This window comes from Thamnophis elegans, chromosome 1, assembly GCF_009769535.1.
Source record: "Thamnophis elegans isolate rThaEle1 chromosome 1, rThaEle1.pri, whole genome shotgun sequence".
Classification (NCBI taxonomy): Eukaryota; Metazoa; Chordata; class Lepidosauria; order Squamata; family Colubridae; genus Thamnophis; species Thamnophis elegans.
The window spans coordinates 21,134,798-21,159,817 of record NC_045541.1 but is presented as its reverse complement, the minus strand read 5'-3'; the positions used below and the strand labels follow the sequence as shown (position 1 = coordinate 21,159,817).

General features: G+C 37.3%; 1 protein-coding gene across 1 annotated transcript in view; it reads right to left on the bottom strand.

The window, feature by feature from the left end:
* The window catches only part of LOC116508921 (coiled-coil domain-containing protein 141-like), a 129,174-nt gene that overhangs the window by 14,207 nt on the left and 89,947 nt on the right, over positions 1-25,020 (bottom strand). The window contains exons 10-20 of the mRNA XM_032217797.1: positions 23,603-23,722; positions 22,334-22,525; positions 20,911-21,084; positions 19,322-19,501; positions 17,926-18,051; positions 17,173-17,361; positions 16,395-16,574; positions 14,067-14,216; positions 4,943-5,083; positions 4,173-4,367; positions 483-666 (exon numbers count right to left, since the gene is read on the bottom strand). Of these exons, the coding sequence (XP_032073688.1) occupies positions 483-666; positions 4,173-4,367; positions 4,943-5,083; positions 14,067-14,216; positions 16,395-16,574; positions 17,173-17,361; positions 17,926-18,051; positions 19,322-19,501; positions 20,911-21,084; positions 22,334-22,525; positions 23,603-23,722 (1,831 nt within the window). The remainder of the gene's footprint in view (positions 1-482; positions 667-4,172; positions 4,368-4,942; positions 5,084-14,066; positions 14,217-16,394; positions 16,575-17,172; positions 17,362-17,925; positions 18,052-19,321; positions 19,502-20,910; positions 21,085-22,333; positions 22,526-23,602; positions 23,723-25,020) is intronic.

Sequence of the window (25,020 nt, the reverse complement as noted above, 5' to 3'; positions counted from 1 at the left end):
AGACTGGGGGGGAAAGTCATACATTTAATTTAACTTTCCTTAGTAGAAATTATTAGGACCTCTGTGCCGCTACTGGTACCCTAACCTTAAAGACTATCACTTTTATTGACTTCAAATGTGGAGGAGGGCAGAAAATTATAGCCCTACCTGTAGCCTGCAATCTCCTGCAGTAACAAAAATGTCTCATCTTTTTCCACACAAAAACAGAAAGAGGGAGGGAAAGAGCTCATTGACTAGTTGAAATGTCATTATCCTGCATATTCCCTTATTTTGGGCTGCTTTATTCTGGAGCTGTTTTCAGAAGTATCAGTGTCAAAAACCAGATTGCAGATTTTGAAATCTATGTCTGATATTTTTATGGCTCTGCACTTTAGTATTAATCTTTATATTTTTTTTAACAAACTAATATTCATCCATCTGGGAATAACAGCGACTCAATATTCAAAGTGTACTCATCAGATTTTTAAGTTTCGAGTTTTTACCGTATAAGTCTTTAGCAAGGTGAGTTAGCTGCTGGATTCTTTCCTCTTGCTGGGGGATCACAGGATCAATAAACTTCTTGAATTGCTTGTAGAGTATTTCTACTGCTTCCCTTGTTTTGCACTCTGTTGAGTATCTATCAACCCTAAGTACTGTTGCATTTGCCTCTTCACACCAAAATTGACACTATGTAAGAGAAGGGAATTAAACATCCAATATATCAAATAGTGGCATTTTCCCCCCAATAAAATCATTCTGTGAAATATTGCTTCATGAAGAAAAAATATCAATATAAGAATCAACAACTTGATGGCACAAAATCCAATCAGTCTATCAGTCTGTCAGTCAAAACATTGTGCAACCAAGTACATTAAATCTTCATTTTCTTATTGCTGTAGGACAACTTTCACCCATCTCAGACTCTACCCAATATGTTGGACTACTACTTTAAGACTGTTATACAGAACGTTTTGTCTAAATCTTGACAATCTTATATTAATTTCATGAGTGCAACCCTCCACCCTTCCTTCCAGATATTGTATATTGAAAGAGAAAAGAAGTGGCTGTTTTAATAATTGTCAGCATTCTAAGTTGCAGGACATTCATAAAATATGTACAAGATTGTCAACATTTGTATCAACTATTCACTATAGGTGAGAATATTTTCAAATGCTGAGCAGGAAGTGGTCAGTCAGGCAATTCTGCACTGGGAATGGTACCAATTTATTACTAAAATATGAGTCAGATAGAATTGCTTGAGATGTTCTTTCAGAAGTATAGTTATAGAATGTAAAAAAAATCAATTATTTCCTAAAATAAAAGATATTATGCCTAAGCGTAATCAATCCACCAATCTATCTATCATTTTAGTAATCCGAATAAGCAGTTAAGGCGCACTTTCAAAAGAAAGGTTTTGAGAAGCTTTCTAAAACCAGGTGCTAAGGTACCAATTATCTCCAGAGGCATTGCATTTCATATAGCTGAAGCTGCAAGAATGGCCCATGATCTGGCGCAGAGCCTATTTAACACCCTCTCTTAATAACCTTGCAGGAAAGTCAGGCTCATTTGTGATAAAACTGTTCTTAAGGTAATGAATTTCCACACCACGTCACAAACAAAGTAAAAGCAGATATACCATTGCTGAGCATGAACTTCAGATTGGGACTCTGTTATGCAAGGCTAGCAGTTTAATCAATTTTTCAGCAGATTTCCTTCAATTGTAAATATTGATGGAGAGAGAGGGGGGAGGGGGGAGGGAGGGAGAGAGAGAGAGAGAGAGAGAGAGAGATGATAGATAGATAAGATAGATAGATAGATAGATAGATAGATAGATAGATAGATAGATAGATAGATGATAGATAGATATACTGTGTATGATAGTGTGAGTGTGCTTGTGTGTGTGTGTGTGTGTGTGTGTGTGTGTGTGTGTGTGTATATCAGTGGTGGGATTCAAATAATTTAACAACCGGTTCTCTGCCCTAATGATTTCTTCTAACAACCAGTTCACCAAACTGCTCAGAAACTTAAGAACCGGTTCTCCAGAAGTAGTGCGAACTGGCTGAATCCCACTACTGGTGTGTATGTTCCATTAAAGTGTATTATTATCATTATTATATATACACAGGGTAAAGTCACAGCTGCTAGTTCTTTAGCTGGTGTCGGCCTTCAAACCCATTGAGTTCTTAACAATCTAAATCTCATAATGTGTTGGCAATATATATGCAAATCCAAGAAGAATTGTGTCGTGTGATCAACAGATGAAAATATTGTCAATACATAGATTTTTGAAATGTTGTTCAAGATTTTTTGGTCTGCCACCCAGTGTGTTGATAACCACTGAGAAGACCATGACCAGTTTATGTCATAATCTTTCAACTTCATTTTTTAGACATTTATTCTCTGTGATTTTGTCCAATTCTTTGTCTAATGTAAGAATTTAACAATTTAAGATATTATGTTAATATTATTTTATAATATAATAATAACAACATAACAATATAATACAATATAGATGATTATCATCATTACTATTTCAATTACTGTTATTCTGGATCAGCATATTAGCCCTTAATTTCATACCTTATATTCCTGTTGTTTGTTTGTGAGATGGGTGACTATATACATTGTTTAAATAAATAAATAAAGAATAACGTAGTTATAATTATTGATTTCATTTAGTTGCTTTTACTGCTACTACTGCTGTTCTAAATCTAAGGTATAGTATTGCATTACAACCCAATCCAGCAAAGGAGGTCTGCTGGCTTTCTTGTTCCAAAACAGAGTTCCATCAATTAATGAATCCTGACTCATCAGGACTGGCACTGAGCCTTGGACCACTTCATCTCCTGAAGCTGTTCCCTCAGCAAAATTGAATCGGTTGGGCCAATTCTAGTGGGAGAAGTCCTGAAGGTAACTCAAGGTAATTTCGTGCCAAGCAAATATCAGCACTTGGCTCTTTTGGGTTTTTAATACTATGTCAGCCAGCCAGAATTGCTATTTGCAGATTGGCTGGCCCTATAAATTGTATAAATAAATAAGGTTCGTGGAACAGTTCATACAAATTGTGTGATCTGTCAATTACATCTGGATCAGGAAGAGATTTGGCCAGTAATGGTATCCTCTTATCTTCACTACCGGTTCGGAAGCGGGAGCTACTGTGCATGCGCAGTAGGTCCTTGATGACATCTGGGTGGGTGAGTGGAGCTTTGTGCCACCGCCACTATTGGTTTGCCCAAACTGGTGCGAACCAGCAGAATACCACCTCTGGATTTGACCATGAGAAAAGGATGATGGTCATACTTTCCATATCCAGATCACGTAACAACTATTTCAAAGTGAAAGCAATGTCTAACACATATATATCCGTCAAGTCCAAGATTTATTGAGACAAGCCCATAGTTGCCATAGAAGTCCTGAACTCCTGGTCCAACTAAACCCAACAGCACTCCTATGCCTTGAACTAGTATGTAGGCATTCAAATCCCACTACTGTGATGACACTGACTCTGGTCACTGATAAACTCTCATGGTAAAAGTGTTACCTAGTCCATGAGGCTAAATCTACCTGCGTAGATTTTACACTGGGTAGATTTCTAATATGGCACCACTACTCAGTCAGGTTTTAGTAATACATACCAGATGTACCTTTTGTCTACAGGCCTATTGTAACTATATTGCAGAGCTAACTGGCATTTCTCACCAATACCTGAATGCCAAATGCTCTGATAATCCAACTATCAGTTCACTGGGATGGGGTTACCAAGTTGCACAACCAACTACTGTATGTATGTTGGCAGTTTTCATTATCTATATTATTCAGTATGAAATACATTCTAATATTCTTCCTCATTTGCATTCTAATAGCATTTTTTGTGCCCAAATATACATTTTAAGTAAAGGAAGATGGAATGGGAACTTGTGGGTTTCGTTTTTCTTTGCCTGCAATTACTTTACTATTATAAAGTAGTTCAGGAAAACATATATAGTACACAGGCTAGTCTGCATATTTAAGTAAAGTAAGAAGAACCTAGTCTTTAAACAATGCATAACTATATTCATTTAAGCATCTTTTTGCAAATTAAATCCATGAGCTGATAGATGACAGACATATTGAATCTACATTTGTTTCCTAAATCTCAGAACTGGCACTTTATCCTAGCTAAAGGACATTTGATTTTTTTTTTTTTGTTATACCTCTTCCATCATTTCTTGCAAATGTTCCATCAGTTCCAAATTTTTCTTGTAATCTTCCATAATCTTCCCAAATCCAGTCAGCTGTTTCTCTAATTCATTGACTGACGCAGAAATAAATTCGGCTTTGTCACTTGGTTGAGTTGATAGAGAATCTAAAACTTTCTTCTTTAGAGTCTCTAACTTGTTTCTCAGTACCTGTTCCATAGAGCATAAGAACAATTTAAGATCCATGTTATTAAATGTTCATGCTTAAGATCCATGTTTATGCTGTGTAATATTAGCAAGATTAGCAAGATTACTGGAGAGCAAAGGAAAATAAAAGAAACTGCACCATTTCAGTGTGCAGTTTGTAACAGTCTATGGAATCCCATTTTTTATAATACCGAGTGAAGACAAAGTCCAGGCATTGTTGCATTGCATCCTCAATCATTTTGGCAGATGAGATCTTACATGTGTTTGGTAGATTTTTTGCAGGCATTTTAATGTTTGTTCATGTGAAAATATGCTTATGTTTATTTAGAAATTACAATAATGATGCTGTATTATGAACAAGAAAAGCAGACTGAGAAAGTAGAGTTGGTTTCTAGCTTTAAAACGCACAAGCACAACATATCCTAAGTCAATTATTAAAAGAAAATGATGTGACCTTTGGTGTTCTATTACATCAGCTGCAAATGGAAGAAATGTTTGATAGATTGCTCCAGACATCTGCGTGCATTCAGAATAAACCTAATGCATGCATTCTGTGCCTTAACTGCTATAAATATTACCTGATATTTTTCAGAAAAAGCATCAATTTGCTGAATTTGAATTCTTAGAGTCTTCAGATTTCGTGCTTTTTCCGTTTTCTTGCTGTAGTTGAATTTCATATTGTTGAATTTCTTTCTGAGATCTTTAAAGGATTCTCTGAGCTGAAGAAAAAATAAATAACTTCGTTTTAAAACGCAATTTTGACAGTAATAGATGCACACAGACATACCTTTGCAGAGATAAATGCAGCTTAAGTCAGTGGTTGAGACTGAATTCTAAACCATTTACTGCATGGATTTCTGGTATTTTGTAATGTGTGGCAATCACCTATGTGTGTACTGTAGGTATATTATGTAAATCCTAATTCGTTAAATGTGATGCAATATTTGCAAGTTAATTACTGTGATAAAAATACTGAGATAAATGATATGGAAATATATAATGCAAAATGACACTCTTATGAAAACTGCCCTTTGGGACTGTGTGATTGTTTTTGGTCAAATTACACACGTACTGCTTGATAAAGGGGAGTGTGGATAAAATTCATAAACAGACACTTAAAAATGAAAATTGTACAGTATGATCATGTGACTTCTCCATACACTTGCTGGTAGTATGGATGCAATGAAGTTTCCCTTGTGAAGTTGTTATATTTGCCAGAGGGTTCTGCTATGAAAGTGGCCTACAATTCTCCTTGAATGCCATCAGAACAATAGTTTGTACAGAGGTATTTTCTAATTGGTCAGCCTTACCATCACTCCAGTTGCTGGCACCACAATTTAAACGAAGAATTGCTTTAGATGTTCTGAAACTTTGCCTGAGTGGTAATAGATATTTTAGTTTTCTGTAAGGCTGCCCACATGGGACTGAAAGCCAAGAGATGAATACAGAGATGTTCTAGCCAACTGGAGCTCATCTATTTCCAGCAAGAAGTGTCTCTTGCCATGTCTATTTTGTTCCAAAACATAAATGCCATCCCTTTTTCTCCCCAAAGAGGAAACTGTGACTTTCTCACCTACGCACTATATTAGCATACTCTCCCACATGACAGTTCTCTGTTAGGATCTCTTCACAGAGTCCTGCCATCCTCTGCTACACGGAGGAGACATTGGGGAAGTTAAGCATTGTTGGTAATACAAATCCAGTTCAATAGAATAGAATAGAATAGAATAGAATAGAATAGAATAGAATAGAATAGAATAGAATAGAATAGAATAGAATAGTTTTTTGGCCAAGTGTGATTGGACACACAAGGAATTTGTCTTTGGTGCATAAGCTCTCAGTGTACATAAGGAGAATAAAATACATTCATCAAAAATTTCACATCTGCTTTTGGCCATGACGTTATTTGGAAACACGAGTTCTCTATTTATACAAAACTTCATGTCTGCCATAGGAACAAGGAAGGACTAAACACAATAAGCATCCAGTGATCACCAGAAATGGATCAAATCACTCCATAAGATTTATACCCCATCTGCAAACAGCCTCTGGAATGTATCTTCTCTATATCATTCTCCTTCCATCTTAAAAAGAGCCTTAAAATATAAACATGTCCCCCCTTCTGGCTTTTGATATTTTAGCCAAGCAATTTCAACTCTAGTTTCTGAACTGTAACAAGGGGTTAGTTGTCATTTAGTAACCTGTGTGATTAAGCTGCAGGCTGTCCAGTGTAATACCAATATGAGTTTCATAAGAGGGTATTCGGAATGAAATTAATTGCTTTTTGAACATTGGCCCGTTGCAGCAAAATTATGCTGCTCTATATTGTCTCAAAAACAATGTATTACAAAGTTGTATTTCATTGGTTTAAAGCAAGGATTTTCATTTCTATTATTATGAAAAAGTAAAAAGTTCAGCATAGATCTTAATGCCTTAGTCAACTGCACCGGAGGAGTCGGAAGTCAATGCCTTTTCCCCCTTTTTTCTTTTTTTCTTTCTTTCCCCCACTATTCACTCGCCCCTTTCCTTCCCTAATTTTCCTATTTGCTTTTATATTCTTTTTGCATGTTATATTATAAACCAATAAAACTATAAAAGGAAAAAAATAAAGCAAGAGTTCTCAACCTTTTCTTCACCCTCTTTAAATACCTTTTGTGGCCATGGAACCAATGGTGAAATTCAATTTTTTTACTACCGGTTCTGTGGGTGTGACTTGGTGGGCATGGCAGGGGAAGGATACTGCAAAATCCCCATTCCCTCCCCACTCCTGAGGAAAGGATATTGCAAAATCTCCATTGCCACCCTGCTCTGGGGCCACCCAGAGGTGATATTTGCTGGTTCTCCAAACTACTCAAAATTTCAGCTACCGGTTCTCCATAACCTGTTGAATTTCACTCCAGCACAGACCCCAAGACAACTCAAAATTTAAATCATAACATTTCTTCAAGCCTTTGTGGACCCCCTGTAATGACATCATGGCCCTCCAGGGGACTGCGGATCACAGGTTGAGAACCCCAAATTTAAAGGAAGAAACTAAATTCATGGTTTCATTTTCTACAATATATGCAAAAATAGAAAGCCACCTTTTTTAAGGATTTTAAAGGGACATCTTTAAATTATTATCATTGTTATGAGATTGATTTGCATATATTAAGGCTTTCCTAAGCTGACATTTATTTTTGCTGCTGGCAGAACTGAGAAAGAGTCTGGGCTAGTGATGATTGGGGAGGTAAGTATTTGTGCTACTAAAATAGCAAACAGCAGTGACATCATAACACTTTGTGAAAAGGTTACAGCTAATAGAGGGTATTAGCAAACAAAAAACAGAAACAAAAGTGAATATGGATAGTGTGCTCCAGATAAAAGGGTAGAGGAAGAAAGAACATGCTAAACAAGAATAAAATAAATAAATAAAAACCCGGCAACATTGCAGATGTGTCCTGAAGCAAGAGCCAAGAGGACAGGACTGAGGCATGCTGTTCACCCAATCCCCATTTTAGGCCAGAGAGAATTATGGGAACCAGACAGCAACACAATAGCAGCTGTCAGATTTTCCAAATTCACCTCCCCATAACAGAGAAGCAAACTCGTATATGTATGTTCTCTGCAGTCTTTCTATATCCTTGCTTAACATTGTCTGCCTGAGAGGGAAAAACGGGCTTGGATGTTTCATTTCTGGATTTTGGTATAGCACTTACTGGATGAAAAGGTTCTTCTGTTATATTCCCCATATATGGGGCTCTTCATATTCTAATAACTATTCTGCAACTTTGGAATTACAAATTTATGTCCAACTTGCAACCGTAAGTCTGTTCAGTCAACATTCAAATAATTTATTTTCTCATAGAAGATCATTGTTCAAATATTCTTGAGCGGTTTGCTATAGCATTATATTTTTATGTAATTTCTTCTTTCCTTTTCCTATATATACTGTATCGTTTTACTATATATACTGTGTTCCCATCTGTGATCTTAGAAATATAAATCATATGAAATGGTGGAAGTACTTAAATTGTACCAGATTTGATATTTCTATCTTAATTCTGTTGTAAATATTGCAGTTATTATTATGAGTATAATACTCATAGTAAAAGAAAAATAGAATTCCAGATTTATTAACTGCTTAATGGGTATATGAACAATTTAACTTTTGGAAGACAGCAACAATTGGGTTTCTCCATTAACTTCAGGGAATATAACTGATAATTGTAGATAAAATTGACTGATTGCCTGGAAAAGCTTAATAAATGCTTGATGTATGTTCTTTCTACTTTGTTCCAGAATAAAGATTCTTTACAAGGGGTACATATGTGAGACTTGTTTGAGCCATTCATTTTCAAGTGTAAAATGTCTTTTACTTTAAAGGTTCTCGATTTATGTAAGAATATATAATAACCATAATCCATTTATCATCAGCTGAACTACTGTAGATGCAAGTTTCTCTTATAGACACCAGAACCAGTCAGAAATTCATTTTCCATTTGGCAAATATTTTTTTTTCTATTTAAAATGTGAAATCATGATTCTTTGGTTGAGGACCGGAAATCCTTATATAGAACCACAAATCAGCAAAGGGGAAAAACTCCTTTTAACAGGTTGTCACTGTTCTTATTAAAGATTTTAAAGTTCTTTTTTTGTTTTGATAGAAAGTGCATAAAATAGAAATTTATTGTTTCAGAAAGGGATGTCTTACCTTTCTCCTTCTAAATGCAAAACAGTGGCAAATGTCAATCCACAGCATTGGACTTCTTACATTATGCCTTAATACTGATTAGACAAAATTGGTTTACATTAGGAGTACTATAGATCAAACTACTAACAAATCCATATGTCATGGTTGGATGATAGGTAGGTAGGTAGGTAGGTAGGTAAGTAGGTGGGTGGGTGGGTGGGTGGGTGGGTGGGTGGGTGGATGGATGGATGGATGGATGGATGGATGGATGGATGGATGGATGGATGGATGGATGGATAGATAGATAGATAGATAGATAGATAGATAGATAGATAGACAGACAGACAGATAGATAGATAGATAGATAGATAGATAAATCCATCTAAACTTCAAAGATGAAAGAAATGCACAAGCATATTAGGAGAAGGAGAATTCCAAAGCTCATGATGGAGAAAATCTATGTTGTCCCTAGGACTCAAAAACATAATCATCAATCAATCCGATTCAAGGTAGGTAAAAAATCTTCACATGCATCTAATACTACTGTCTTGCTTTAAGAATGAGGATTGAAAGAGACACCAACTGAATTCAGTAGGATATTTCTGAGAAAGTCACTAATATTAAGTATAATAACACCACAGTGTTTGTGAAACTATAGCAGCTTCATCAGTACATTTGATTCACTGAGGAAAAACACATGAAGATGTGACAGTACAAGACGGCAACTGGGTGTTTGAATTGACTACAAAGTATTCCACATATTATTAAAAGGTTATTTTAATTAGCCTTGACCTTAGAAACCCATTTTTTCTTACCTATGGCAAACCTGATTTTTAAGGTGAAGGAACAACACAAGGAATAATGTAATGCAATTATTGCAATTTGTTACACAAGAAGAAGAAAATAATCATGAACAGTTCTTGAGGGCTCTGTTTTAATAAACCATTTTTCTCGTTTCACAAGAAAACGGACGGTACTACTCTTTTTCCCCCCAAGATGAAGGCTTTCAAGGAATCCCTTTAGTGTAACTTTTTCACATGTGTGTAAGTTGATTGTTGGAAGACATGCACTGAAACATCACAAATGCAGTATGTAATTTAAAAATACATGCTCAAATATATTTGCACACAGTGCTATGGCACTTCTGGAATGGAAGAAGGAGGTGGGGTGGGGCTGGGTGACAGAGAAAAGTATTGGTTCAAAGTGTTATTTTAAAATGCTGTCATGGCAAGTTCTGAACAAGACTACATTGCAGTGATTGGGATGTAGAATTGATGCAAGTTGGATACCAGGCAGAAATGTAAACTTTGATTTATGATTGCATGCTATCATATATCCAGAATGGCATTAAAATGTCCTACAAGCCTGAAATTGGTTTTGAAATATGGGCCTAATCTCTGCTGAAGTAAGCATGGAGATGTAAAATGACAGGGGTATTTTGCTTAGATTCTTGTACTTAAAAACTCTATTAATAATTTATTGTTCTGTTTAAGTTGTTTATATAGTTTATATAATTCAATTAGAGACACAGTATTTTAGAACAGGGAACTTCTCTAGTGCAAGTCAATATAATATTATAACATTCAGATTACAATTATATTATTTCGACAAGCAGAGGCTGTCTAGCTTCTGCTTAAAAATCTCCACTGAAGAAGACCATTTCTTTTCCTGAGGCAGACTGTTCTTCTTTTCTTAGTTTTCATTACACAGAGACTAAACATTAATAAATTTATCTTCCAATAAAAAAGAACATGTGGAGTTCAGTGTTTTAAACTGTGGAGTTCTTGGTGCTCTCTGAGTTTGATGTTTTATTTGCTGACATTTAATTATCCAACTAGGTACCCCGTGTTTTCCTGAAAATAAGATAGGGTCTTATTTTCTTTTGACACCCAAAATAAGCACTTGGCCTTATTTTTGGGGAGGTCTTATTATTTTTGAGATGCAGGAGATAGTGAGCGTGGTCACCTCATGGCTGCTGCTGTGTTGCAATATTTTCAAGGAGGGCTTATTTTGGGGGGAAGGCTTATTTTAGTGCATGTGCTCAAAAGCCCAATTGGGCTTATTATCCAGGGAGGTCTTATTTTCAGAGAAACAGGGTAACATTGTCAATTCAAGTAAGTATGGGGTTTGCTTCCTGTTTATATACAGTAGCTTGCTTTGTGCATTTTGGTGGAGGTATAATTTTTCCCTTGATAGAATAATAATTTTTCTTATCATTACACCAAAATTGAATTATTTTATTATCTTCCTTTTAAAAACATAGAATAAGTCTAATTCATTTCAGTCCAGTTTCATTTGTTTTAAAATGGAAAAATACATTCAGCCCTCACTACCCATTGTCAACTCAGTTTTAAAAACAAATTTAAGGGTTGTTTTGGATATGTGAACCATATATAAAAGTTAGGTTGGTTGATGTGTTTCGGACAAAAAATTAGTTTTAAAATCTAGTATAATCAGTACACTCCAACCTTTAAATGCTGGGCCACCTACAAATATGTATCTCTGCCCATTCACTCACAAGGAAGTAATAAATTACCTCATCTGCCACACAGTGTATTACTCCAAGGAATACGCTGACCTTGGAGGACTAGTCAATCACTGCTTTCACTGGGCAAAAATGAAGGGAGAAATTGGTTTGTTTTATCTGAGTACTACTTTGAAGATAATATGTTGCATATTTTCCCCATTTAAAACATATTTTCCATTTGAAAACAGATGAAACTGAACTGAGCTAATCAGCAGATTTGCTCTGTGCTTCTAAAATAATCTGTGTCTTTAAAATAATCCAATCAAATTGAATACTATTACATAATTATCAAATAAATGTTGATGAATTGCCTTCAGCAAACTATCCAAATATAATTTTAAATGATATTAAGCTAACTTAAATGGACTTCTATTTAGTTTATGCTTAGCATAGGGCCTTCTAGCCTTTAAAAGCATTACATTACTATCATGCCAACATAATGTCACTGCTTTTCATGCTGTACTTGCTATTTATGCAGTAGGAAAGCACTATCTAAATCTCATCAAATGTCAGTTTATTTTTAATTGTACACTTCACCGGAGCTAAACTGCAATCCATAAATAAATTTCTTTCTATAGTAATTACACAAGTTTGTTGGCTTTTCTGTACTGTACAGGATTAAATATCAAAGCTATGAAAGAAAGTGTGATTACCAAAAATGCTTTCAAACTGTACATTGAGTGAAGTTACTAGTTGGAGACTCTTTTGGAGTCTGGGGGAACTTGTGCTAAGGTGACATTTGCTAATCAAAACAATACATTCCAAATGAGCCCAGCTCACAGAGCACGCCCGAGCAATCATGTTCATCAAGGAAAGTGGTATTAAGAGGAAAATGAATGATAAAAATCCTTGCTTTTTTGTCTTACTGAGTACAAATCACCAGGCTAAGTACAAAAAGGCTGATCAACAAGACGTAATCGCTAGAGTATCAAAAAGGATGCCAGTGGAGGACACAATTAAGACAGTTTGAAGATACATAAATGTGTCTGCATAGACTTAAGATTGATTTTCTCTTCTCTTAAAAGTAAAGAGCTTTGCTCATTGTATGGTGAATCACAAGCACGTTTCAAAGACTGTATATAGAATATCCAGACAATCAGAAACAAATTCCTTACATCAATGTGACTTTACATGGGTATTTTTTGGATAATAGCTCACCATGAATCACGGGGAAACATTTTTAAAATCAAGGGAACATTTTGAAGTATTTTATGATACTCCATTGGGTTTTTCTAATAGGAAAGAAAACGAGAGTGCCCAAACCACTTTTATGGGTTTCAGCCACCATATATTAAGAATTTTAAAATCCTTCAATAATTCTTAAGATTAAGAATTCACCATATTAAGAAATGACAAGCCATTTAAATATGCTGGGGGAGCTGTCTATGCATTTAACTCTATTTGTCAGGAAGTAATAGCTATATTTATGTTGCACAAAGGAGCTGAGGGATGTCAGATGAGTTTCCATCAATCATCATTTTAATCCTATTGTCACTGACTCAAATAAGAACAAGACACCGGAATGTATTATTTCAAATTTATGGGTGGGGAGTGGATCGTGATTTTGAGTGCTTCTGAACATAACTACTATGAAAGACATAAATTTCAGATTAAAGAAAACGTTTATTTTAGAATACCCCGACTGGTGGAGTACAAAACTGCACTAGCAACAGTCAATTTGCACAATAAGAATTCTAATTCAATTCCTTCCTCTGACATGCATTCCAGACAGGGGTGGGTTGCTAATCCCGTTCCAACCGGTTCGGTTGGAACGGGGCCGGCGGCGTCCTCGTGCACGCGTGCAGTTCATGCATGCGTCTTAGTGCCTGCGCGATGCTCCAGCTGCTCGCGGAGACTCGCGCAGGCACTGTATGTGCCATCCAGCTGCTCGCGGAGAATCGCGCAGGCGCTGTATGTGCCATGCGCCTGCGTGGAAGCGCAGAAGCCTTCAAAGACCGGTAAGGAGCGCGGGCGGGCAGGTGGGCCCTTCGCCATTCCCAGAAGTTACGTACTTCCGGGTTCGCCGACCAACCGGTTCACGGGGACCGCCGCGAACCAGTTGAAACCCACCCCTGATTCCAGACCTCACATGGACTCCAGGTCACAGGAAGGGAAAAAATTGCTCCTGCTTGTGATGAATTCAGTTTTTGAGAAGGCACATTTAGTTTGCACTGTTGTGCTTTAATTAGATGCAGAGGACATTTTAAACATGAGTGAAGAAAAACAACTGTCGCAATCCAATCTACAGTCTATATAGCTAATCTATTTTACATACAAAGATTGACTCAAGTGAAGCTGTGCATTCTGCTTTTCAATCTCCAGTAATTCAGTCGCTAGCAAAGGCTTTAATTAGAGAGGCACAAATATCTCTACAACGGTTTGTGAATTAGTGTTCCCTTAAAAAGCTTAAACAAAATGGAATGCAAGGACATTAGTGAAGAGTAAAACAAGAAGACAAAGGACACAATAGTTGCGGTTATTTAATGACTTCTTTTCACCACACCTCATGTATCTCGTCCCTTGTCATGCAGAAATGGAGGACATGTGACAGCTCTTCCTCATACTTTTCAGCTTTGGAGTCCCATTTAATGCTGTCAGACTCCATGGTATCCAGTTGTTGCTGTAAGTTCTTTACAGAAATATTAAAGGAATTCTGAAACGAAATATATAAATTATGCAGAAACAACAAGCCATTGTCTATAAACAGTGACAGTAATAATGAAAAATATTGTGTGGTGAAAAGTATTGTTTTTCAAGAGCATGGTACTCTAATTCTAATATTTCCAAGATATGGAAATATAAATTTGAGTTCTATACCTGTCAACATAGGATATGCAAGATATAAAGCTTGGGTTAAACCACAGAAAAAAAATCTACTTATTTCACAGAATGTGCTGTTTCTTGTAATGTAAATGAACAGAGGTTCTATCGCTGAGCTGAATTAGTGGTTAAGGCGCATTCAGATAAATGACTCTGAAACTCTTTTCAATCAAGTTGATTTATTTTATCTATTCATCTTTTACAGGGTAAGAAACTACTTTTGGGGGACAATCTCCCCAAAACTGGAAGAAAAGAATAAGCACAATCAATGCAGAAGCAGCAGTAATCAAAAGGAAAACATAAAATAAGCCAACAACAGATCAATAAAATACAACATAAGCTGTCACCAGTCAAGCTCAAAAAGCAAATAAATCCAATTAATTATATAAAGGAAGAATGATCTGCTTTTTGTCAGAATATTTCTGGCGAGAACAATGGCAAATACTATGTTCCTATTGTGAAACCATCTACCTCCATTGTCAAAATGAAGATATTTAATCAAAAGTTTTAAGGAGAGGACGACAATAGATGGGGCAAAGTAGGAAGTCCATGAGATATTTTGAGACAATGTTTCTGCATCAGCACTGCCCATAGTACTCCAGCGTTTCCCTTACCTTAATTTATTTCAACACCCTTAAGTAGTGTACTAGGTAAGTTACTACTTTATTTCTATGAAGCTGAACTATCAATCCTTCCATGGATCTACAGAGGAATACCGGAACAACATCAAAAAATAATAATCATTTTTTCCTACTGCTTTCATTATTGTAGCAATAACTTTATTGTTCTTATAAGGAGAAAAAAGGGGGGGATTAACGGGGTCTGTATTGATGTCAAAGGAGATAATGTGGAAAGGGAGAATGAAGTTGTACATATTGGCAAACGTTTGGGAAAGCAAAGTCATGGTGACTAGTGAGAAAGGAACAGCCCTAACAGGCAATGACATTCACTGGTCCATTTTGGGGCCAGGAAGTAAGGTTTGCCTTTCCTGCAAGAGATGGTGGGAACTGTTAGATCGGCGGAAGGAAAAAGCAGAGGCGTCTGAGGTAACCTTAACTAACTCTTTATTACAGGCAAGAACGAATACAGATGGTAGACCGGCACCTCTCCTCCGTCTGACAGCTTTTTATATGGAGCTGTCAGACGGATGAGCCAATAGCCTCGCGTATGACAGCCCGGCAACTCGCAGGCGCGCCTGATTGGCTAAGGTGCGCCTGGCTGCTGCCGAGCAGTCATTTGTAAGTCCGAGGACTTACGAGGCTATAACAGGAACCATCAATCGGGTCTAGCAATGACTGTAGTAGAGGCTGGTTATCAGACCATTCTCAATCTGGATTGCACACTGACAACCCACTGCAATTCAGACCGGGATTTCTGAAGTTGGCTTGGAATATCAGGAGAGACAAGCCCTTTAAGTTGTAATGTGGAATTGCCCTAAAAGAGATTGCAGTTGATGGACTAAGCTAAAACTGGTCAAAGATACTTCACATTACAAAAGAAAGTTCTGCCTTTAACCTTTACTCAAAACTATGTACACTCTGCTTAAGGAGGGGAGGGGGATACAAATCTACCCAGAACTAATAAAAGACTGATAGGTATCACCTCAACTTGTGAAGCCCTTTATCAATATTAACTTCTTCTTCACTAAGCTGAGTTCTAATTAACAGCATTCACTATAGCCAGTTATCATTTGTGTCAAATAAAGTTACATACAGTTAAGTGATACATAAAGAAGACAATAATACTAGTAGTCATTCAATGTACTCCCACAATGTGGAAAAAAATGTGATTGGCAAAAGGTTCAGTTGTACTTCTGGCACTGTTGCAAATTCATAGTCCATGACTGATGTAAGAAAAAAAGTAGCTTGTCCTGGATAATTGCTCCCTTTCCCCCCATTTTGGATTTGCTCTGATATTTTTACTTACAGCATGTATTACTGTGGAGAGTATATCCCCTCCAAGTGAAAGTGCTGATTTCCCCCATTCTAGACTTGCTCTAGTATTTACTTACAGAATGTTTTACGGTTGAGAGTATATCCATTCCAAGCGAAAGTGCCAGTTTATACAGGTGCCTGATATGCACATGCTTCTCCTGAGCGTTAGTCAGGTGGATCTTAGCATGGGAAGTGTCACTTTGCACATCTTTCATTTGTAGGATCTCCAGTCCTCCTGATTTTATGAGACCTTCAAGCTGGGAAAATTATAGATATATTTCATTAACATCTAGCCTTTCATCTTTTAGTTTTACTTTCGTAGAACATTCAGGTTGTTGAAAACAGTTTTGACTCTAAATCCAGAATTTGGCCACCCAAATACTTTAGCATAGTTATTGCCTAACAACTGCTTCTTTTAAAATGGTATTTATAGCCCAGTAAAAGAAAATACACATGGATGAATGCAGTGGTGGGATTCAAATAATTTAACAACCAGTTCTCTGCCCTAATAACCAGCTAGGTAGGCAGGGCTCGGTGGTCATGTGGCTGGGCGGGTGTGGCCAACTCAATGTCACGTCGATGGGCGCTTCGCCTTAGCTGTTACAATGTAAAAAGGGTTAACCGGAGAAGCAGTTTCTGTAAACAGGGCAATAAAGATTAGGCTAGAAACAACCTCAGAATATTTCCTTCCTGCCTTCCCTACAGGATTAGCCCTGTAAAGTGGAAAAAAACAAAAATGAGATTTCTTCCAAAAACCGGTTCTCCCAAATAGGTGCAAACTGGCTGAATCCCATTACTGGGTGAATGGGACAGTGAAATCAAGGGGTTCATGAAAATAAAAACAACCACACTTACCTCTTCTCTGACTTTGTGGAATTTGACTGTCTTGTTGAAAACTTCATCGTATTTTGCCATCATTTCCTTTATCTCCTTATGGAGATGAATGAGCTCACTTATTTTCTCAGATTTTTCCACGTCAGGAGCTCCTTTCAAGCCCAGCTGCTCTGATAATTTTAATGTGTATTCCACCTCAGCATTGAGTTGCTAATGAATTAGGTACAATAAAAATATTAAAACCTCAAAGGAAAACACATTTACATTTAAGCCAAGCAAATCTCTGTTCATTTTGTTTGAACTGTTACTTTCCCCTTGTTCTGAAAAAGTAAACGCATTAATTCCACTCCTAAATTTTGGTTTTAAATATATGGCTTTTCATTCAGTATGGCATGTTTGAATCACCTTAGGACAGCGATGGCTAACCTTTTTCGGAGTGCCCAAAGCGTGCATGTGTGTGCAAGTATGCCCATGCCCAAACCTCCAAAATGCAATGCACGACACCCCCCGCACATGCCCTATCCCTCCTGCATGTGCAGCCGAGACCCGAAGACCAGTTGACCAGCGGGAGGCACCTGCGCATGTGTGGCAGAGCTGAAGTGGGGCAACGGCTCATGTGCCATCAGAGAGGGCGCTGTGTGCCACCTCTGGCACATGTGCCATAGGTCCACCATCACGGCTTTAGGATTTTTAAAGATGTAAAAGGCATATTTCTCACTATCTACAGAAACAAATAGAACACAACTTTTCAGCATTCTTAGCTGACGTTCTTACCTGAAACTGTGGCTTAATTTCATTAAACTTATTTTGTAATTCCATAAGTACTGAAAGATTACTTCCAAGATCAAGTGCCAGAGTAGATCTGAGTCCTTCTTGAAGAACGACTAAGCGTTGTGTTGTCTGTAATGCACCAGAAAACAATTTGTAAATGCATATTTCAAAATTTGTTTTTTTTAAAATAAGAAGAGACCAGTTTTAAGGGAAGAAAAGCTTGCATATGGTATAGTAAAAATGCTATAAAGTATGTTAGATTAATGCCTATTCATATATCTTTTATATTTTATTTTTGAGGACTAGAGCGGACCAGAAGATATGAATTATTGTCAACAAATAATTCATATCTTCTTTAAACATAAAGTTTCAGCTAAATGCTACTAGCCAAATCCAAAATGGAACTGAAATTGGCATCAAGAGCTAAAGGAGAAAAATATGTTGTTTTAATCTTTCTCAGCTCCTGAATCTACTTTTCATCTGACAATACTGTGTTTCCTGACATTTTAAAAACCCTTTTACTGAACTATCCTACAAAAACATAGGCTAGAATAAGATTTGTTAAGTCAAGAGAATTCGTTTGCCAAGCTATCTTAAATACACCAACAAATAAAATGTAAGGAATCAAACTTTGCTGCAAAATTCCAGAGAAATTTAGAAATTATAGGAGAAATGATTGAGTATTAGATGCCATCAACAATGCCTTTTATTTTTTGATATAAAGATATATGCAAGGCAGAGGTGGGTCGCTCCCAGTTTGGCCCAGTTTGGCCGAACCGATAGTGGAATTCAGGCCTGGGTAGCAGAACCGGCAGTGATCCAGGCCTGCCATGCCCCCAAACTGGTTCCCTCACTGCTGCTGGGCTGCCGTCATTTTGAATTTAAGTAACTGCACGTGCACAGTTCACTGTAAATTGTTCTGTGCATGCGCATTGCACATGGGTTGCAAACTGGTAGTAAAACCAGCAGCAATCCACCCCTGATGCAAGGGTGTCTGAACTGTGCTATCAAAATGCATTCTGACACACAGAGCTTTGATTATGTGGTTGACTCTTCGACCCCTTGTGATCACCTCTTGGCGTTTGGGACATTCTTTGTACTTTGATTGTCACACTGCATGTTTTCTTTGCATGTACCCTCCAGGAAGGATTTCGTGCTGGCATTTCATGTTTCCCTAAAATTGCTAGAGAAAATTCTTCATTTTGAAAAATGCACTATTGTTAGCAAAAATGTCTAGACAGTTCAGCTATTACGCTTTCAAATCTCTTGAATATAGTGCAGGAGAACCAATTTCTTAAGACATGGTGTTATGATCTGCCAAAAACAAAATTAAAACAAGTGGCAATTCCATTTTACCAAACAGAGAGGTAGGAATAAATATTATGTAGATTTTACTTACATTTTTAAATTGCTCATTGAATTTTCCACATTGTTGCTTGATTGATTGCACTTGATTCATGCTAAGTTTCCATCTTGCCCAAAGCTCGGTTAATTCTTCTTTTTCTTTGTTCAGAATATCAAGGGTACGTTCCGTTACTTGAACAACATTTTCCACATTCATTATTAGATTGTTATTCACCTGTTCCAGACAGAATTTATAATTTTTTTTTCTGACAGGGACAGAAAGCAAACTATTTTTGGCATCTTTATGGTGGCATCAAGAAGGGGCAAAGATTTCTCTCAGTCCCACCTCATGCAATTCTATACATTTTCCTAGAAGTGCTGCACCAGTGGTGGGTTTCAAAAATTGTTCGAACCTACTCTGTGGGTGTGGCCTCCTTTGTGGGAGTGGCTTGCCATCCATGTGACTGGATGGGAGTGGCTTGCCGCCCATGTGACTGGATATGAAGATGCCGACGACACTTGTCAGAACCACCTTAAATTACCTCACACACAGCACTGGCATGCATAAGAATATGATGTAAACTTGTTTTTTAAAAGGCATCTTTGGTTTGCGTTAAAACAACTTCAACACACGCAATGTTCTGATTGCACCACAAACGCAGTAGTCATCCTTACCTTTCACAGAGGCACTGAGCTTTATAAATATGAGCATGATAGTGTAGAATAATCATATCCAAGGACCAGTGGTGGGTTTCAAAAAATTTTGGAAGCTCTTCTGTAGGTGTGGCCTGCTTTCCGGGTCCACTGGTGGAACCTCTTCTAACCGGTTCGGTAGATTTGACGAACCGGTTCTACCGAATAGGTGCGAACTGGTAGGAACCCACCTCTGTGCTGCACCAGAGGGATGGCACGGCAGCGGAATTGCTCTGAAGGCAGCTGGACTGTGGTGTCCCTTTTAAGGTACTTGGACGCCGGGGGGGGACGGACCATAAAGGGCAGGCTGCAAGAGCTGCCTTTTCTGCTGGTTCTGAGGGCATGGCTTGGTTGGACCATGCAGCTGAGAGGGCGTGGCCAATTTGATGTCACTCACAACAAGGTGCCGCCTCATCTTGCCACGAGTGATGTCAGGTTGGCCACGCCCACTCAGTCACATGACCCCACCAAGCAACACCCAGAACTGGTAGTAAAAAAAATGAATCCCACCACTGACTAAATGTATGTAATATGCATCATTCAACTGACTCCCTTTTTATCTTTACTGAAAAGGAATTACATCATTTTTAAAAACCACCATGCAGAAATAATGAGGCTTTAATACTTCCTCTCAGGTCCCTTGGTTCTTAAAATCAGCACATTATTTGGGAATAAAAGAAAAAGAGTCCAAACCTTCCATTGGTGTCCATCCAAATGTTAAACAGGATGCTTGAGAGAAGATTTGACTCATGGAACTATGTATATCATGATCACAATCTAGATGGGGTTGCTATGTATTTCTATATATACCCTAAATGACTTGCTTAACTTTACCTTAGAAGGTATCTCTAATTAAACTCACTGTGGCTTTCCCCAAACATACAGGATTAGTTCAGAAAGAATGTGGGGAAATAAACATTGCTATCTATAAATCATCAGAAATTGCCTCACCATTTTTACTAAATTTAAAAAGTCTTGACCCATATCTTGAGTGGAAAGAATCTTCTTCAAAACCAAATGCCACTGGGCATCAGCTGATTGCAGCAAGGCCTCATGTTTAGCTTCAATGTCTTCTGCGGGCTCGCTTATATAGAATTCTTTCAGCTTCTGGGCATCATTTCCAACCTAAAAGGATAGACATGAATCAATCCGACTATTCTCTTCTGAACATTTATGATGGACATTCTCTAGGCTATTGAAGTGCACCTACAGAATCCTTGAAGTTCTTCCCTGCAGTAAATAAGACTTCAAAAAAGCTAAGGCAAGAACTTAGTAATTTTTTTTTAAAAAATGTTTTGTTAAATATATTGCAAATAAAATTGGAAAACCTGAAAGGATACCTTACTAAATTTATTCTGTTTCTTTAAGAGGTTTTAGATGGTCTCTTACTCTTGATAAATACAAGTACTTCACCATTTGCTCTGGCACTGTGAAAACAGGGAATGAAAACCTGCAATCGTCTGCTGTAGTTTTATCACTTTCAGCATCCTAAACTATTGTCCGTATTGTCTGGTTGTAATGAGCACTGAAATCCAGCAACATCTAAAAAGTCACAAGTTCCTTTCCTGTAAGGAGGTGTTAGCGAAGGCACACTTTCAGTGACTTTTGCTGAGTGAGTAATGCGCTGGATGATGTTTCCAAATAATTATGAGATAATTATTTGGGATCATAGTTTGACACTGAATGCTCTTACATAATGTTGCCCTTTCTGAAAAGGGAATTAGGAGGAAGTTATATGCTTGATCAGTGGCCTCCAATCTTTCTGTCTCAGTAGACCAGTGGAAGTGACAGCAGTGGCAGTGGGGGAGAGACAGGATGGTTTTCCATGCATGCGTGCATTGCTTTCACAAATGAAGCTTCACACAGACACTCACCCATCACTTCCACAGCTTGGTTCCAAATGGCCAGCAGATCAGGGATTGGGGACCTCTGTGCTACATCACTTGAGCAATTTCACCTTTATTTTAAATTGCCCTTTATCTTTAATTCAATATTTAATCTAATTCTATCTAATGAAGAGGAACTAAAATATGCTACAACATTCTTCCAACATATATTTTTTTATCCTTGAATGGGCTTCCACAAGCTTTATAGGAGACCACTTTCTCCCATGCCAGTGAGCACTGCAACAGCCACCACAAAAAATAATTATCAATTCAGTGCTTCAGCCAGCAGACTGCAAGTCATTTCTTTATGTCAAACTAACATGGAAGAATCTACAGTTTTCTCACTCAGTCTTTGCACATATCAATATCAAGCGGGGAAGGGTGCAACATTATTCTGAACATTATTCCATTATATTTAAAGATGTCACCAAATGTACGGTAGCTATCTTTCCAATCATAATTTTTTTCCACAAAATATGTTTAAGTACCTCATCTGATGACTTTAAGAAGGCTACATAGGGCTTCAAGATTTTGAGTTTTAAGGAAAGATTTCTGTTCAATGTTGTCAGTTCTTCATTTAAAAGCTTAGTTTTGTTTGAAAACACTGCTATTTCAGTGGTTTCTAATTCTCCCATTTCCTTACAAATTCTTACAGCCAATTCTACTTCATTGGCCATCTCCTGCAATGTATAACAGAGAAAAATAAGTGCATTAACATTTTGACAATTAAACAGCTTCCTCATTTATTAGTTATCAAACACAAATGAGTATTACATTATATTATTGAAGGTTTGTCGGTATGTCCCACTATGATTTCCACACTGAAGCCAAAATTATCCTTTCCTCCCCTCAAAAAAAATTCTCAGGCTTCAGCTGATGAATTCAACTCAATGATTCAGTTGTGGCAAGAATTATGCAAAAATAATGCTTATCTTTAATAATTAAATGTTAATTTATGGATCATGGGGGTTCAGAAAATGTGCAACTGCCTGCCATGGGTTCACACAAAGAAAGTGAGATCAAAGCCGGTTGCACCAGAAAAAGTGAGAAGCAAAGTTTGGCATGATTTTTTTTTTTATCTTGCTCCAACTTTGCCATGCAAGATTGATCAATTAAAAAAAAAAGAAAGAAATTGTGACCTTCTGATAAGCTATTTATTGAGCACTTTGCCAACAGATTGAAAAGCCCACAAAGCTCTTTTATGATCCTATAAAAAGGTTGGAAGATCTTTTAGAAGATCTTTTAGAATGAAGGCTCTATGAAGGACTGTTTCCAGGAGTGTCCATGGAGACAAAGGCAGGAGTAAAAAAGAGGTCAAGATGATGGCCATGAGCATATAATTGAAGCCCTATTTCTCATCCATTTATTGCATGTGTAACATACCTAAAAATGGGGAGAGCTTCAATCATGTGGTTATGGCCTTGACTCCCCCCATCTCCTTCTACAAACATCATTGACACTTGCTGATATGCACAGAAAATATTTCCATGCTGAATAGTAGGATTTTCTTTAGTTTTATATGTATACGCATATAATGTCTAGCAAAACTTAGAGAAATGCATTAAAATGGTTTTTTTTAAAGCAAAGTGTGCTTCATCTTATTTTATGGTGTAATAAGTTTAAAACCAACCTAAATAAAAGCGCAGTGGTAGTACTGAAATAACAGCTTTTGAAAAATTGTAAGAAAATCCCATAGTATGAACATATGATTTCATCATTGAAAACGATGACATTAAAACAAATGCATCAGACCTGACCTTGGTTTGATTCGCCAGCTCTAAATATTTTTTCAGGACTTCTTCTGATTCAGGAGCAGAAGATCCAGGATTTACTGCAGCCAAGAGTACTGGACCAATGTTTTGAATCTTTCTTGATGCCTTTATATTTAAACAGATATTAATAACAGCTGAAAACCACGTAGAAGTATTTCAACAGTAGGGAATTGTAAAGTGAGACAGCTTACAAGAACACAATTCCCTTAATATCTTTTAAAACAATATAGTCTTATGAGTGTGGTATCTTATTCCTTAAGTTTTCCTTATCAGTATTCTGATTATAATATTTGCTATATTATTAGTTAAGGGGAAGCAATTTATACAATTATGAAGGTGAGTACCCTGTTTCCCCGAAAATAAGATCTCCCGGGATAATAAGCACAATTGGGCTTTTGAGTGCATGTGCTAAAATAAGTCCGCCCCCCCCAAATAAGCCCTCCCTGAAAATATTGCAACATAGCAGCAGCCATGAGGTGACCACGCTTGCTGCCTTCTGCACCTCAAAAATAATAAGACTTCTCCAAAAATAAAGCCAAGTGCTTATTTCAGGGGTCAAAAGAAAGTAAGACCCTGTCTTATTTTCGGGAAAACACTGTAATATTCTAGAATGGCTCATCTTTTTGGAAAGCTGCCTTCTTTTTTTATATAAAATTCATTTAAAATTCTGTAGTATTATGATTTCAGATATGATACATACATACATACATACATACATACATACATACACATATACACACATACACATATACACACATACACATACATAAACACAAATTATATATATAATTTATAATTTTATATACAAACACACACAAACACATATATATGTATGTATGTATGTATGTATGTATGTATGTATGTATGTATGTATGTTTTCGTAGATTTTCACAGGTACAGGTATGCAGGTCTTGGCGTATTCGGGTCTTTTCCCATGTAAGATTGAAAGTATCTTGGCAATGTTTCGACGAGGTCCCACTCGCCATCTTCAGGCTGGTGCCTTCGGCTTCATGCTTGTGTAAGCAAAGTGTGATTGGAGTTGCCGTCTTTCTATAAATATACAGACCCATCCCATAGACGAAATGCAACCACCATCCAGAAGCCAAACCACGGCGGCATCACCAAGTGCTTTACCCCCCCTCCAACCCCCACACAAAGCAAACTGACACATGCCATGAACAAATGGCCAGACCACAAACTTGGAGCCAAACCAAAGCCCGGGATGTTACATCACAGCCATCTGCTTAGGACATTACATCACAGAACTCAGGAGGTTACAATGCAAAGGCTCAGGATGTTACAATGCAGCCAACCTCTCAGGATGTTGCAGCACAGGACTAAGGATAAGACTACAGCTAGTACCTCAGCCACACAGGATGTTATGAAACAGCCGACTAATCTGT